Below are 15,843 nucleotides of genomic sequence, written 5' to 3' on the forward strand. Positions count from 1 at the left end.
CGGCCCCCCTCAGCTGGAGGGCTCGCGGGGGAGCCAGGAGCTGGGTGGGCCGGCGGCACTGGGTGCCTCGTGCTCGGCGGTGACGGGATCCTTGGCTTGGGCCCCGCGCTCTCAGCAGACGCTCGGGGCGATGGGGTCCAGGAGGAGCTGTGCCGTGGGGCTCGGGCCGCGCCGGCCCCTCCGCTCGCAGAGGGGCTCCGGATCGTCGTGGTTTCCACCGGGCGCCAGTGCCCGCGAGCCTCAGGGCCGTTCCCGCACCCCGCTGTGCTGCCGAGCAGCCCGACCCCGGCAGAGCGGCTTGGGCTGTGCGCTCGGCTCACGTCCGGGGCCCCGACGGGATGGCTCCCCCCATCTGGATTCAGGGCATTGCTGCAGAGCCCGGGCAAAATCTCCTATCTGCATCCCTTAAGCGAGCCCAAGGCTCTCCCAGCACCGCGCGGAGGGAGCACGCCTCTCCGTTCCCCCTGTCCCACCCGTGGGCAGCGCCTTAATTTCTTCTCCTGAGCCTCAGCTTCTTGCCGCGCCGGGTAGGGAGGCTGGGCGGAGGCATGGGCATGCCCCCCTCCAGCAGCCTGCCCCCTTGCCGGGCGGAAAGGGTGTCTTCACGTTTCCCTGGGAAAGATGCCTTGCGCTTGTACAATCAGATTTTCCGCCATGTGATCGTGTGTTTTAAGTGGAAACAGCTGAAAAGGGCTTGGAAAACTGGAGAGGCAGCTCCATTTTCTGGTCGCTTTGTTGGTCGTTTCGGTTATTTTTCCCCCTTCCGCGGCTCGCAGCTCGCCCAGGAGAAATGCCCCCAAGAGCAACCGCTGCCTCGCACACACGTGCGCGGGGAGATATCCCCTGGGAGAGGGCCGGGAAGTGCCTCCGAGCAATTTACCCGGGCATAAAACACCGCGGCGCCGCGAGGAGGCCGGTCAGCCCGTGCCGCGGCTCTCGGCCGCCCGGCCCGCCGATACGGAAGCTCGCGGCATTTTAGCACCTCGGGGCCGGGCCGAGATTTGTGGTCCCCGCTGTGCTGAGCGCCGTGCGGTTGGGGCCCTGCGGCGCTCGCGTTTCGGCGCAAGCCGCCCCGCTTTGTAGCGCTCTCCGAGGCATATGGGTGAGGAGTGCTTCGAAGTGCCAGATGGCATTTTAATAAATAACAATACCGAGTTACTGCTTAGATGGGATAAGCCCTGTTGTAAATCTCCCCCTTTACCCAGACTTTCTGTGGCCTTTGAAGATCTCCTCCTCCTCCTCCTCCTATTTATCTCCATCCAGAGCCAGGATTAGACTTCGCATTCAGACCTGTTACAATGCGGCTTGTATCCCGGTCCCTCGGGAGCGGTGGGCTCATCCCGCCTGGCTGAAGGCAGTTTCTTTGGCATGCTTTGTAATGTGATATGCGAGGCTGGTATCTGGCGCTCTAGTCATAAGTTGCCACAGCATTGATTTGGCATCTCATTCTCAGCCTCATTATCTTTATTTAATTAGCACACGGCCCTTCTGGGGGTTGCGCTGCTTCCCACACGCTCCCCGCCACGGAGAGCTGCAGAGGCAGCTCTGCAGGAGGAGGGAAAGCTACTGACCAGGGAGGGGGGAGGCGGGAGTCCGTGCGTCCGTGCGTCCGTCCTTGCGGGGCTGCAGCGCCTTTGGCTGCTGGGGGAGAGGGGAGCAGCGAGGCCCCCGCTACCTTCGCCCCCTCGGAGCGGGAGCTGGCCGGCCCCCGGCCCTGCGAGGGGTCAGCCCTTCCCGTGGCAGAATCCCTTCTCCTTTCGGCTTGCAATATAGTTTTAATGAACACACGCACACACTCCCCATCCTTTGCACAGACGTTGCATTGGGATTTTCCTTCTAGCTGCGGCGAGGTCGGCGCCCCATCGTGGGAGAACGGACGGGCTCCCAGTATGGAACAGGCTGACTTGCAGCGCCTCCCCGAAAATACTCCCGCGCACGTCCTTTCCGCGCCAGATCCGGCGCCGGCAGCCCCGTAGGCGGACAGGGTTCACCCGAAGGAAGGTGCATTTTGGATGCGGCCGCGTCCGAGGTCCTCCTCGCCGGGGCCGGGCCGGCGAGCCGTGTCCGCACGGGTCCCTCCCGGCACGAGGCGCGGTTATCCGCAGCGGGAGCTGCCCGGAGAGCGGGCAGGCTTTGGGCCACGGGGCCCTCGCCGCCCTGGGCACCACGCTCGCGGGCACCGCGGAGCCCGTGCCCTGCTGGAAAGGGGGATTGTGGCTGCGTGGTGCAATAAATGAGTATCCAAACCATCCAAATGCCTGGGGAGGCGGTGCGCAGCGTGACGCCGTTCCCTTCTCAAGCCTATTCCTAAGCCTTTTGAGTTTCCTCCTCTTCCCCCAGCGGTGGCAAAGCCCGCAGAGACGGCTCTTTCTGAAGGTGCTGGCTGCTGTAAACTTGGGCACGCTCGAGAAGTGATGTCAGGTCAGGCCGGGGCCAGAATCTGGATTTTGTAAAAATAAATTTTCCTTGCAATCGGTGACTAATGGAAACATCACCATGAATTAAAAAAAATGCCAAGCAAGCATAACACTTGCCAACTGTTTGCAGCTTTGCATTGCAACATTGGGTTACTGCATGAAAACCAGGAAGTGAAACTGCCTTCTATTAATTGTCCGGGATTATAGATCAAAGACGGCTCAGCAGTGCAGCGAGAGGAAAGCTGGTGTTTTAAAGCCAGGCAGCCCCACAATGGGTTACTTGTAACGCGGGCAAGGAAATCTGCTTCTGCCGTCCTGCGTGTGACCCGCGGTGGCTCCAAAGACGGCTTTGCTTATTGAAATTTTTTCCTTTTTTTAAAAAAAAAAAATTGCTTTCCCGCCTGTTCCTTGGATGGCACTGTTCAAACACCCAAGGGCTCTTTCCCCTCGTTCGTCTTCAGATTTACTCTGTTCACTTCTGGACTGCGCTAGCGTGAAATATTTCCGCCCAGAGGATGATTTAAAAAAAAAAAATCAAGTGCCTTTTAAAAGAGACTTAAAACGAGAGTTACCGCCTCAACTGTAGCTAGACTGTTGCTTCCACGGCTCTAATCCATCTGTAGCCACTTACGAAAGAGCGAAGGGAGTGAGCCGTGGAGGTTCATAAAGCACAGATCGTCCCAGGCAAACCTGATTGCTGCCTTTAAAGAAATTACAGGGTGGCTGGACAAAAGGGATGTGATCGGTTTAATTTATCTAGATCTGAGCGCGGCTTTCTGCTTCGAGTCCTACAGGGAAAGAAAGAGAGAAATGGAAGGATGCTCCCTGGGTTGGAGTACGGTGGTGTGGATAGAAAAGCAGTCGAGACCTTAAGCAGAGTCGCTCGGGGCTGTTATTCGCCTCTATTAGGGCGCCGGGACGAAGCGGGAGCCGCCGGGGTAGGGCCCGGGGCAGGGAGGTCGCTTGGCTAATGACGTGGACCCGGCGCCGTGCCCTGCCGCTGCTCGTCACCGGGCTCTCCCGGCCCTTCCTGCGCCGAGGGAGGGGACCCGAAAGTTTTGGAGGATGCCGCTGGCGGCCCGGCGTGCCGCGTGGTTCGCTCCTGCTTGCCCACGGCCCGCGCAGTAATCGCTGGCTGCGTGCGAGATGAGTCACGGCGCTCTGATGCTGCGATGATGGTTTTATTTCGGTGTTTTTCAGCTCCCTCCCTTGGACTTTGTTCACAGGGGTGGGGACTGCATTTGGGAAGAGCGCAGCCTCCGTCCCCCGGACCACCGGCTCCGGATAAAACCCAGAGGCGTTGCCGGGAGAAGCACCGTGCGGGGGGGCTCTGCACCATCCTGCCCAGGGTGCAGGACGCCCTGCGAAGGGTGCAGATGCCCTACGAGGGGTGCAGCAGCAGCTATTGCAGAGATGCCGGGGCTGCGTTACTGCCTCCCTCCCACGCCCGGAGCAAATACCCGTTGCGGCGATTGCTGGCTGTCAGGCCGCGCTGCTCCTGCTTCCCTTTAGGCCGGGAGACGGCTCCAGCTCCCTGACCTGTTATCCCACGACTGTCAATGACTCTCATATTCTCCCCAGAGGTGCCTGCATCCCAGCGCCAGGAGATGTGATCTGTGTGTAAAGGTTCAGGATTGTTATTTTATCTGAGGATACTTTAGCGAGAAAAGTGCTTATGCAAACCTCTCGGTGGGAAGAGGGGAGCCTGGCTCTGCAGCTCACGCTGGAGAGAGTCGCATTCCCGCTCCGGAGCTCCTGGGCTCGTTCCCCAGCGTGCCAGCCAAGACGGTGGTGGTTGTACAGGCAGTTCCTTGCAGAGAAGAGATGACACAGCGGCTTATCCACCGGGGACCTGGGATCAGTTTTCAGCTCTGTTACAGGCTTCAAATGTGGCTGAGAGCTGTCACGCTGCCACCAAGGTCCTTTATGCTCTGATTTATTAAAGGGAGTTGGATACTTAAACGCTGCAGCGGATCTGGGCCTCGGTCCCTTCCCTTCCCCACCTAAATCAGGGTGGGAAATAGCTCTGCTCCCTCCTTTGCGGGCCGGGGCGGGGGGGAACTGCGGGCCCGCTGAAATGACCTTCATCGGCTCCCGCTGCGCTGCAGGCAGCGGCGAGGCAGGACGCTTGGCGAGGACAGCCCCGCCGGTCCTTCCCCACGGGCCAGGCTGCGGGAGCCCGCTGGCCCCGCGGGAGCCGTACCCTGCCGGGGACCGGCTGGCTGCCGCGGCCGCGCTGCTCCGGCCTGGAAACCCGTCGGGCTGGGGAAGCTGCAGGCTGAGTCAGCTCCTAATTGCCGCGCGCTCCCGCCGTGTCTTTTCATCTGAGCGTTTGGGAGCCGGCAGTGCGCTCGCCTGCGTGAGCAGGGGCCACGAGGCCGCCCTGGTGCCGGGGAGAGGAGGAGGAGGAGGCGGCAGAGCGAGGAAGGCTTCTCTCCTGTAAGGAGAGGCTTGGCGGGGTGGCTGCCGCAGCAGGAGCCGGGCTGGGGGTGCAGCACGGGGCGGGCAGCAGGTTTGGCTTTCCCGGCCCCGCCAGGCTGACAGCCCAGCTAGGGCAGCGCGGAGCCGGGGTAGCCGGCGCTCCGTCCCGAGCAGGCAGGCGGCCGGCAGGAGGCAAAGCGCAGTTATCCAGGCTGGAGCCTCTCCAGAGCACCTCGCGATCCCTGTCTCGAATGCTGTGCTCGGGCTTTTTGGCTTCATGCAAACTCTGCTTGCTCCAGCTTCATTCCTTCCCCACCCCCCCCCCAGCATTTATTTCAGGGGGTTTGTCCCTGATGGATCTGGGCTCCTGTCCATAACCAAAGCATGTTTGGCAGCTTTCTGAGCCCAGAGTGTTCCTGTCCAAGAGGTTTCAGTCATCTCTCATTCCTCAGCAATCTGGTTCCTTATGTGTGAATCTGCATCCGCCCAGTTTTAACTGCAGGGACTCCAGCTGGGGTGGGTCGGCGTGTGCTGAGGCTGCTCCGGGACCTCGGGGCGTCTGCCGTCCCCATCGTTGCGTTTCGTGGCGGTGGTTGGGTCGGGTGAGTGTGCCCTGGGCTGGTGGGACCGGGAGCTCTGGGTCTCTTCCAGTCGCTTGCAGATGAGCCGGACAAAGCAGACCGGAGTTGTCCTTTGCCCTCCAGGCTACGCAGTCAGGAGGGGCTAAACTTTAATTTCCAAGGGGAGGGCCCGAAGGCTGGGTAAATTCAGGTCAAGGAGCAATGGAGCGAGTGGAGCCAGTGCGGTCAGTCCTGTTTTGGCGGAACAGGAGTCTCCGTGCCAAAAGGCCTGGGCTCCTGGGCCGCAAGCAGGAAGCGGCTGCTGTGGCCCGCTGAGCGGGAGAGCCGGGCAGCCGGAGCGGGGCAGGCGCTGGATCTGCCACGGCCCGACCGGAGTGCCGAGCCAGCAGCGTGATGTGCCGGCCTCCTAATCGGTAGTGGGGCGTCCTCCCCGGTGGCTGCAGCCGCTCGCACGGCTCCTCCGGCAGGCGCCCGCGGAGGCGGCGCTGTGGCCACGAAGGAGACGGCGGGGGCACCCGGGAGACCCCGGAGAAGTGGCTGTCGCCCCCCGCCTCTGCTTGCCGCGTGTCGAACTTCGTAGCTCGCCCCGAGCCCGGCGCCGCCGCCGCAGCATTGCGCAGTTGCAGTGCGGCACCGTACAGCCGCACTGGCTGGGGGCACCGAAAGGCCAGAGACACCAGCAGCTTCTTGGGCAGGCGCCCAGCTCCTTTCTGCGGGATCAGGCAGCTGGAGAGGGCCTGGACGGGGCCCCTGCAGCGAGAGCCGCGTGCACGGGAACCCGCGGGGCCGGCCAAGGCGAAACGAGCCAGCGGGTGATTCAGCGGCGCTCCACACCCTGTGCGCCGGGCCGCCGCTGCCAGCCGGAAAACTTCCTGCAGAGGGTGTTAGGAGATGCCTCATAACAGGAAACTTCCACTCGCTCCGGCTCGGATGAAGCAAGGAGAAACCTCCTCTTGTTTACGGGTGATGTCATGCGGCAGGCACGGGCCGGCAGTTTCCGCTCCGGGACGGGGCTGCCGGCAGGGTTAAGTGCCCTGGGGAACCACGGGAACGTTTTGGGAGGGAGAGGGGAGGAGGTGCCCTCCTCCGGGGCAGTCGGCAACCCTCCCGGGTCCTGACTCTGCGCCGGCTGCGAGCAATGGGGGCGATGCCAAAGCGGAGCCGCTTCTGGCGCCCTCCGATCGCTCCAGCTGTCTGCAAACGCGGAGCAAAGACCCGATTCCCGTGTCTAGCCTTGGGCCCCTGACACCAGAGCGGTTTCGAACTGCTCCCGTCCCCCCTTGCTGTGTGCTTGGAGTAGGGCTACGCTGAATTAGGCTGTTTCAAGGTGTGGGTTGTTTTCCTGAGGCTGCTCTGCTCCTCGGCTCAAGCGCCGTTAATCCTTTCGCGTATCCGTCGTTATGACTGAGCACCCCGTCCTGCTAGCCAGGCCCAGATGCCGGGACTTCTGGCTCCTCGAAGGACTCTGATCGGAAGTGAAGGGGGTTAAGATGTTGGCAACGCGATCAAAGCAACTATTTAGCCAAGGAGCCGCTGGAATGTTTTAATCTTGCTCGGCACACTACTTGAGCCTGGCTTGGGGGATGCCAGCGGCCCCGGAGCTGAGAAGTGGCTGAAGTGCCCTAGGCAGGAGGTTTAGGACTGAGCGGCCCTGTTTGGGGCCGCGTGGGGCTGCTGCGGCAGGGCTGAGGCCTCCCTTACCCGCTTTGCTTCCCCCGGGAAGCGGAGGGTGCTGGGCAGAGCAGGGAAGCCAGCGGGAGCAGAGAGCTGGGGAAGGGGGAGCCCGTGTGTGGGGACGCTTCTCCTTGGGAAACGCAGTGAAGAAGCAAAGCAGGGGGACTTGCTTTCATGGCTGGACCTCCCTCCCCAGCCCAGGGCGCTGCTCAGTGAACTGGGGTGAGCTCGGCTGAGCTGGGCAGGACAGGGTGGCTCGGCCTCTCGGCATCAGCTCCCCATGGCAGCCCTCCCCTGGGTTGCCAGCCCTGCTGAGCACGGTGCCCAGCTCACCCTCGAACCGTGAGCAGCATGGAGTTTGGTCTCCCCTGGGTCAGCAGGAGGTTTCTGGTTCGTCCTGACCAGCCGGGATGATGGGGTGGGGATGGGTCCTGCAGGGAGTGCTGGGGAAGGGGCCTACAGCAGACCGCGGTGGCCCTTGGAGCCGGGAAAGAGCGTCCCTGGACATAGCCCCTGCTTGAGGGAGTGAGCCTGGGGGGCAGAGCTGACTGCTGGAGGGGGCCCAGCCTTCGCCGAACAAGCGGTTGAGGAATGCAGGAAATGGCACCCTTTACTCTCCCTCTCAGCTCAAGCTGCAGCGGCGTCTGCATGCCCATCCCACGGGGGAAAGTCTTGCAGGTGGCCCGTGGCCCTCAAGCCACCGATCAGAGACTTTGCAGGGCAGCAGGGAAGGGTCTGCGCAGCCTTGGGGGGAATCACGGGTGCTCGCTGGATACACTTCGTAATGCTGATTTGTCTTCTCTTCTTCCAGCATGTGGTCCAGGAACCTTCAAGTCTAAGCAAGGGGAAGGCCCCTGCTCTCCCTGCCCTCCCAACAGCCGGACAACCTCTGGAGCGGCAACGGTTTGCTCGTGTCGAAACGGCTATTATCGGGCGGACACGGACCCTGCAGACAGCGCCTGCACCAGTGAGTCCAGCCCTGCACAAGGAGGGCAGAGCCTGGCAGCGGGGAGCGGAGGGGAGGTTTGGAGGTTATGGATCTGGTCCTGGGGCAGGGAGTGTACCCTGGCCACCCCAGGAAGCAAGCTGGGCAGGGCGTGCGTGGCAGCAATCCCTAACCCGTGTGCTCTCCGTTCACCCCCGCAGGTGTCCCATCCGCCCCCCGCAGCGTCATCTCCAACGTGAACGAGACATCCCTGGTGCTAGAGTGGAGCGAGCCGCGGGACACGGGCGGGCGGGATGACCTGCTCTACAACGTCATCTGCAAGAAGTGCAGCGTGGAGAGGCGCGTGTGCACGCGCTGTGACGACAACGTGGAGTTCGTGCCACGCCAGCTCGGCCTCACTGAGCGTCGCATCTACATCAGCAACCTGATGGCCCACACCCAGTACACTTTTGAGATCCAGGCTGTGAACGGCATCTCCAGCAAGAGCCCCTACTCTCCCCATTTTGCCTCTGTCAACATCACCACCAACCAGGCAGGTCAGTGGAGCTGCCAGCAAGCAGGGGGTGGCTCTCCACCGCGGAGCAGAGCAGGGATTTCTTGCTGACAGTTTTGGAGGCTGCAGTCCTTTGTGCTGCTGCGTTACAGGCTCTCCATGCCTGCATCTAATCCCCTGGCTAAATTCTCCTCTCCGTTTAAACACATATCCCTGGAGGAGATGAGATCAGAACTCATGCAAGCGGAGAAGGGCAGGGTTGGCAGATGCTCCGGAGAGCTCTGGATCTCTTAGACCCACCCCAGAGATGTTGTGCCTGCTGTGAAGGGAGGAGGAAGGAAATGAGATTTCTCCCCTGTGGGCCCAGGAAAGCTCAGCACCAGCCCAAACCTTTGCAGCCAGCCAAGTGCTCTGCCTTTCCCTCTTTCCTCCCCCTCTGGCCTGGCTCCAGTGTGCTGGTAATCTCCAGCCGCCGCGCTCTGATCTGATTTCACGGGTCTCGTCAGTGGGGTGGAGCAGGGAGCTCCTAGCAAGTGGAGGAGGGCATGGAGCCCTGTTTTCGGCAGGCAGGGCTCTTCCCTGGACAACTTTGCAGCTAGGCATGGGATGAAATGTTACCTTGGAGCTATTTCCAAGGGTCCAGTATCAGCTTGGCTGCAAGATGCCAAGATTGCCCCTCCCTCCAGAAACTTGTGAGGTATCAGTCTCACAGCTTGCCGTGCCCTTCCACTGGGGTTATCTGAGCAGGTCCCAGGCAGAGAGAGTCCCCCACATGGATACAGGATCGTGGAGGGCATAGGCTGGTACAGGTGGCCTTGCTGGAGTTGTGGAGGTGCTGCCTGCAGACTGGGTGGGCCTGCGTAGTTGCTGGAGTGGTGTCTGCCCATCCTGCGCAGGATGTCTGGAGACAAACCATGTGTCCAGCCGCATTGCCAGCCTTGCTGGGCTGCGGTAGGGCCGAGCAGGTGTTGGCACAGCCTCATTTCTCTCCTGTCGCCTTTCCTAGCCCCGTCTGCCGTACCCACGATGCACCTGCAGGGCAGCACCGGGAACAGCATGACGCTGTCGTGGACTCCCCCGGAGAGACCCAACGGCATCATTCTTGACTATGAGATCAAGTACTCTGAGAAGGTAAAGCAGAGTGCGGGGTGGCCTTTCCCCCCTCACCTCTTCTGGCTGGCAGTCAGCCCTGCAGCAAAGGACATCCCCGCAGAGAGGGTGCCCAGGGACTAGGAGGAAGCGATGGGGTAGGGGGACAACAAAGGTGGGATCCCTTCACAGCAGTGACATCCACGTGTCTCCCCTGCAGCAAGGCCAGAGCGATGGCATTGCCAACACTGTCACCAGTCAGAACAACATGGTGCGGCTGGATGGGCTGAAAGCCAGTGCCCGGTATGTGGTGCAGGTCCGGGCACGTACGGTGGCTGGATATGGCCTCTACAGCCTCCCCATGGAGTTTCAGACAACTGCAGAGAATGGTAGGTACCAGGGCTGGACTGCCTTCATCCCTCAGCACTCTAACACAAGCTCCCTCCCCAGCTTGACTTTGATTCCTGCCTTTCCCTCCATCAGGCTCCCCCAGCAAGAGTTTCCAGGAGCTGCCTCTGATTGTGGGTTCAGCCACTGCGGTGCTGGTGTTTGTCATCGCTGTGGTGGTCATCGCTATCGTCTGCTTCAGGTACTGGCTCTGCAGGGAGGAGAGGGGGTCAGAGCTGCATTTGGGGGTTGCTCATGCATGGCCTGCAGCCCCACCTTGCCTGTGGGCAGAGCTCCTCCAGCTCCAGTCTAAGAGTGAAGGACTGGACCTGCTGCAGGTGGGTACCAGAGTGCCGGGTCTGTAGGAGGACTGTGCATCTCAGCTTCCCCAGCACCCATCGTGGGCTCAGCCATCCCTCCCTTAGTAGAGCTAGGCCATCTTCTCCCATTGCCCCTTAGGCAGAGGGATCGCTTTGCTCGTGGGCTGCCAGAGCGGAAGCTCTCTAGCATAGGCTGGCTGTGCTGGGAGTTGGAAGCTGGCAGTAAATGTCTTTGCCCCATCAGGAAAGGGATGGTTACTGAAAACCTCCTCTCGTCTCCTTTGGGCAGGAAGCAGCGCAACAGCACAGATCCCGAGTACACGGAGAAGCTGCAGCAATATGGTGAGCGTGAGAGCCCAGCACCTGGGCTCTGCATGCCCCCTCTCAAGAGGGAGGGGGAGAAGTGTGTCCTCCTGCCCCCATGCACAAGGGAAGGGGGAGCCTTCTCTTCCTGGGCATTGTGAGGGATGGACTGATGGCCAGTGCAAAGTTGGCTTGGCATGTCTGTCACCCGTGTTGTGTCCCTCCTGGTAACATCCCCTCTTCTCTTACAGTCACCCCCGGGACAAAGGTCTACATTGACCCCTTCACCTATGAGGACCCCAACGAAGCTGTCCGGGAATTTGCCAAAGAGATTGACATCTCCTGCGTCAAAATTGAGGAGGTCATCGGAGCAGGCAAGTCCTGGGGCTGGGCACAGCAGCTGCTGAGACTGCTTCCTCTCGCCCTGTCTCATGGCTCACCATGCTGCCCTCTTCTCCCCTTCCTGCCCACAGGGGAGTTTGGCGAGGTGTGCCGCGGGCGCCTGAAGCTGCCTGGCCGCCGTGAGATCTTCGTGGCCATCAAGACGCTGAAGGTGGGTTACACGGAGCGGCAGCGGCGGGACTTCTTGAGTGAGGCCAGCATCATGGGCCAGTTCGACCACCCCAACATCATCCACCTGGAGGGTGTGGTGACCAAGAGCCGCCCTGTCATGATCATCACAGAGTTCATGGAGAACTGCGCGCTTGACTCCTTCCTCCGGGTAAGCATTCCCTCCTGGCCTGGGCTGGGGGCTTCAGTGTGAGGGGCTGGGCCACTCTGAGCTCCCATTCTCCTCCATCAGCACTATCGTGCTGATATCGCAGGGCTAACCTGTAGGTAGTGACATCTGTGGAGCGGGGAAGAGAGTTGGCTCTAGGGAAGAGGAAGGTGGTGGTAGCAGGTTAGGATCCCTCCCCAGTCTATCGGAGGGTAGCAGACCCTGCTGATCTCTCCCCGGCAGCTGAACGACGGGCAGTTCACAGTCATCCAGCTGGTGGGGATGCTGCGAGGCATCGCTGCTGGCATGAAGTACCTTTCGGAGATGAACTATGTGCACCGGGACTTGGCTGCCCGCAACATCCTGGTCAACAGCAACTTGGTCTGCAAAGTGTCTGACTTCGGGCTCTCTCGCTTCCTGGAGGACGACCCAGCTGACCCCACCTACACCAGCTCCCTGGTACAGGGCATTTGGGGGGTCCACAAATCCAGGGGTGGGGGGGACATCCAGGTGTGCACTAAATAATAGAGCTGCGTATCCCTGCAGGGTGGCAAGATCCCTATCAGATGGACAGCTCCAGAGGCCATCGCCTACCGCAAATTCACTTCGGCCAGCGATGTGTGGAGCTATGGCATCGTCATGTGGGAAGTGATGTCTTACGGGGAGCGGCCCTACTGGGACATGTCCAACCAGGATGTAAGTGCTCCCTAGGGAGCAGGGAGCTAAGGGCTGGCCACGGGGGCTCAGGTGACTCACAGCCTGCCTCTGCTCATCTCTCTGCAGGTGATCAACGCAGTGGAGCAAGATTACCGCCTGCCACCCCCCATGGACTGCCCCACGGCGCTGCATCAGCTGATGTTGGACTGCTGGGTGCGTGACCGCAACCTGCGGCCCAAGTTTGCACAGATTGTCAACACGCTGGACAAGCTCATCCGCAACGCTGCCAGCCTGAAAGTCATCGCCAGCGTCCAGTCTGGGTCAGTGATGTCCCCGCCCGCAGCCAGAACTCGCCTGGCTTCCCCCAAGCCCAAGGAATGGAGGGATGTTTGGGATTAGGGCTGTGGGACAGCAGAGATAAGTCAGCCCCACTTCCAGTACAGCTGCCCATCCCCCTGCTCCCTGTGACCTGTGCTTCTCTTGCTCCTTAGTGTCTCACAGCCACTCCTGGACCGTACCGTCCCAGACTACACCACCTTCACCACCGTGGGAGACTGGCTGGATGCCATCAAAATGGGACGGTACAAGGAGAATTTCGTCAATGCTGGCTTTGCCTCCTTCGACCTGGTGGCGCAGATGACTGCGGAGTAAGTCCCTGCTTGTGGAGGAGGGAGAGCTCGGAGGGCTGGGGCTGGTCTGCGGTGGGTGATCCCTCGCCTATCTGGCAGCCTTTGGCCTGTGCGTGTGGAGGGGTGAATTGTGCATGGGGTTTTCCTAAGGGGGTAAAGATCTGGGATTCAGCATCCAGAACTGCCAATGCCCCATGGCAGTAGAGGGACACCGGAGCTTGGCAGAAGGTTGTTAATGAAGATGTGGGGTCTCAGCAGCCGCGAGATTGGCAGGGATGTGTGCCGGTATAGCAGCTGACAGGCCACTAAATCTGTCACTTCCTCCTTGCAGAGACCTGCTGAGGATAGGGGTGACGCTAGCAGGGCACCAGAAGAAGATCCTGAGCAGCATTCAGGACATGAGGCTGCAGATGAACCAGACGCTCCCAGTTCAGGTTTGACCGCAGGGGACTCTGCATTGGAACGGACCGAGGGAATCTGCCAACCAGGTTCCAGTTTGCGGTGCAGCCCGGCTTCCCGTTTTCCCCTTCACGTGGCACTCCTCTGCCTCGGACGGTCGCCTGGGACAGGCCGGGCCGGGCCGCCCTTCCCTGGATCGGAGGCACTCATGCTGAGAGGGAGCCCAGCTTTTCGTTCTGTGTCCTGGAGCGACGAGGCAGCGACACAGTCTTCATATTGAAGATGGATTATGGGACGGAGATGGCACACCTCGCTTCCCGCCCTGTCTCGGTGCCCATCGGTTTGAAGAGTTGTTCTGCTTCTTGGATTTCTTTTTACCCCGTTTTCCCCGCACCAAGTCCTCACTTCCCACCTCTCTCCGAGGCCGCAGACTGTTTACCCGTCCCCTAAGTCCGTCAGACACGTCTGAAGCCTTCCCCGACTCTGGTCCCCGCGTGGAAGCAGCAAGGGGAGGCCGAGCTGACGCGGGGGCTGCCCGCGGGGGAGACGGCGACAGGGAAGGGCCGCCCGGCCCCAGACAATCACTTTTCTCTCCTCCGCCCCTCGTGGCCCCTCCATACGAGGGTCTGCACTGGAACGTGTCCGAAGGGAAGGCTTTGCTCCGTTTCTTGGCTTTGCACGCCAGAATCCGAACCCAGTGAGATTTTACTATGCAGGGAGTTAGGCAAAAAAAATATATATATAGATATATATATTAAAAAAAATAAGAGGGAGCAGAAAGGGGAGGGAAGGGGACCAGGCGCCCAGCTCCGCATCTCTTACCCCTCTTGGTTCTCGTGGCCGGCTCTGGACTGCAGAGTAAGGCCATCAGCACGTTTGCACAGGGACCCTTCCGCCCCCAGGACCGAAGGCAGCCGCGCTCCCGCCAGCGGGGACGGAGAGCGGGGCTGGGGGGGGGAGGCCGCGCCGAGGGGAGAGGCCTGGCCCTCCCCCGGCCTCGCGTTTTTATGCAGAAGGAGCAGGGCCCGCCGGCGCGAGAGCCGGCGCGGCCGAGCCGCTCCTGACACACGCTGTGATTGCTGCCAAAAGACTCACTCACCTTTCTCTGACTTATTTACTGCAGCCCGGTTCCTCCAAGCTGAGGGCGAGACTCCCAGCGTGCGTGAGTGTGCGTGAGTGTGTGCGTGCGGTGCGTGCGTGTGTGCTGGCCGTCAGGACTGTGTGAGGCAATGGGCAGAATAAAGGCAATAAGAATTTTACTTGCGTTTCCTTTGCTCCGTCGGTCTCTCTCGCTGCACGGGGCCGGCGAGGCAGGTGCCACTGTCTCCGTCCCGCTTCGCTGCCCGCTCCCTGCCGGAGCATGGTGTCTCCCCTGATTTTTTCTTCCCTTCTGCCAGCAGCGTGCTTGGCCCCGGACTGTAAATATTGCGGGGCGCGGGCTGGCTCTGTACCCCTCCCTGCCCCCCCCGTGCTGTCTTCCTGTGGCGTATTCGGATGGTTCCCCCCGTGACGCTGCCTGTAGGCGCTGGTGCGTGCGTGTCTGGGCGGAGAGGTGGTACCCAGCCCTACAGCGTATGGGGAGCCGTACAGGGGTTGGGAGTTACGATTCCCAGGGCAGAGCCTGTGAAATTCCGTCTAGTGCAATAGATGCTGATCTTCTTACTCCTTCCTCTTTTTTTTTCTTTTTCTTTTTTTTTTCCCCCATCTCCTCAAGCCAAGCCAGAGCTGTGGGAACCAAACCCAGCGAGTGCGAACCGAGCATGGAGGGCAGCCAAAGAGCCCTGCCAAAGCCCCTGCCCCCAAATTTGAAAGGGGAAGGGCTGGGTTTCCCACCCATCCCACCCTGGTGGGTACGCGCGTCCCCCAGCTGCACCTCTCCCGGGTGTCCCCGGAGAAACGCCTCTCCTCCCGCAGCCCGGGATTTCCTAGGGGTGCCAAGCCTGCTGTTCCCATGCGGAGACCGGCCCCGGGCGGGAATGTCGCAACTGCACACGGCATCCATGAATCACCGCGCCAGCACCTTCCCGCGCTCGCGCTGCCTCCTGCGAAATGGCAGCTGCTGAGCCAGGTGCTCGCCGGCCCGGGACTTCGGATGGGGCCGGTGAGCCAGGGGCGGCCGGTGCTGCCTCCCTGGGCTTTCTGCCCCGCGTCCTCCCCAGGAATGGGAGCTGCCAGTGCTGCCCATGCCAGGGGGACCAGAGCTCGCTCGCAGCCGGCCCTGGGGTTTCTCGCCCCCGGCAGTGGCACGGGGGCGAGCGGGACCCCGGGCTGCTCCTGCTGGGGCGTTTGTGGCCGCGGCGGCTCTGCTGCGGTGGAGCTTGCGGGGCCGCGGCACCGGCAGCGCCGTGGGGTGAGCAGGTGCTTCCCGCAGGGCTGCGGCTCCCCTCCTCCCCCCGCGTCCTCCTCTCCCCGCTGAGCAGGTGCTGGTTTTCCCCTTTCCTCCAAACTCGCCCACCGCCGGGTTTCTCATTAACCCCGGCCTCCTCCGCAGGGAAGGGTAAACACGGCGGCAGGCGGCAGCGCCGCGTAGCCGGGCAACTGGGGACGGGCTCGCCCGCACCCCGGTCCCCAGCCGGCGCCGGCCCGCCACCGCCTGACACCACGGGGGCCAGCAGCCCCTTCTGCATCTTCCAACCTTTCCAGGGCTTTTGCTGGGATTTCCCGGGGGCTTTGGTCTCCAGCTGCGCGGTGGGACGCAGCGTGTGCCCATCTCCCTCCGGCGGGCAACGGAGAGGGGCCCCCGGGTCCCGGCTGCTTGCTGCCGCTCCTCCGGCAGCTTCGTCCCTCCGGCGGCCCCGGAGCGCCTGCG

The 15,843-nt window shown here is 61.7% G+C and overlaps 1 protein-coding gene across 1 annotated transcript in view; it reads left to right on the forward strand.

Moving 5' to 3' along the window:
* The window catches only part of EPHB3 (EPH receptor B3), a 32,041-nt gene extending 17,748 nt beyond the window's left edge, over nt 1-14,293 (forward strand). Inside the window, exons 4-16 of the mRNA XM_067301679.1 lie at nt 7,905-8,060; nt 8,240-8,575; nt 9,539-9,663; nt 9,842-10,010; nt 10,105-10,210; nt 10,618-10,670; nt 10,883-11,005; nt 11,105-11,352; nt 11,593-11,808; nt 11,896-12,045; nt 12,133-12,326; nt 12,498-12,653; nt 12,967-14,293. Of these exons, the coding sequence (XP_067157780.1) occupies nt 7,905-8,060; nt 8,240-8,575; nt 9,539-9,663; nt 9,842-10,010; nt 10,105-10,210; nt 10,618-10,670; nt 10,883-11,005; nt 11,105-11,352; nt 11,593-11,808; nt 11,896-12,045; nt 12,133-12,326; nt 12,498-12,653; nt 12,967-13,075 (2,141 nt within the window). The 3' untranslated portion in view covers nt 13,076-14,293. The remainder of the gene's footprint in view (nt 1-7,904; nt 8,061-8,239; nt 8,576-9,538; nt 9,664-9,841; nt 10,011-10,104; nt 10,211-10,617; nt 10,671-10,882; nt 11,006-11,104; nt 11,353-11,592; nt 11,809-11,895; nt 12,046-12,132; nt 12,327-12,497; nt 12,654-12,966) is intronic.
* Nucleotides 14,294-15,843: the final 1,550 nt, after the last annotated feature.

Source organism: Apteryx mantelli, chromosome 9 (assembly GCF_036417845.1).
Source record: "Apteryx mantelli isolate bAptMan1 chromosome 9, bAptMan1.hap1, whole genome shotgun sequence".
Lineage (NCBI taxonomy): Eukaryota > Metazoa > Chordata > Aves > Apterygiformes > Apterygidae > Apteryx > Apteryx mantelli.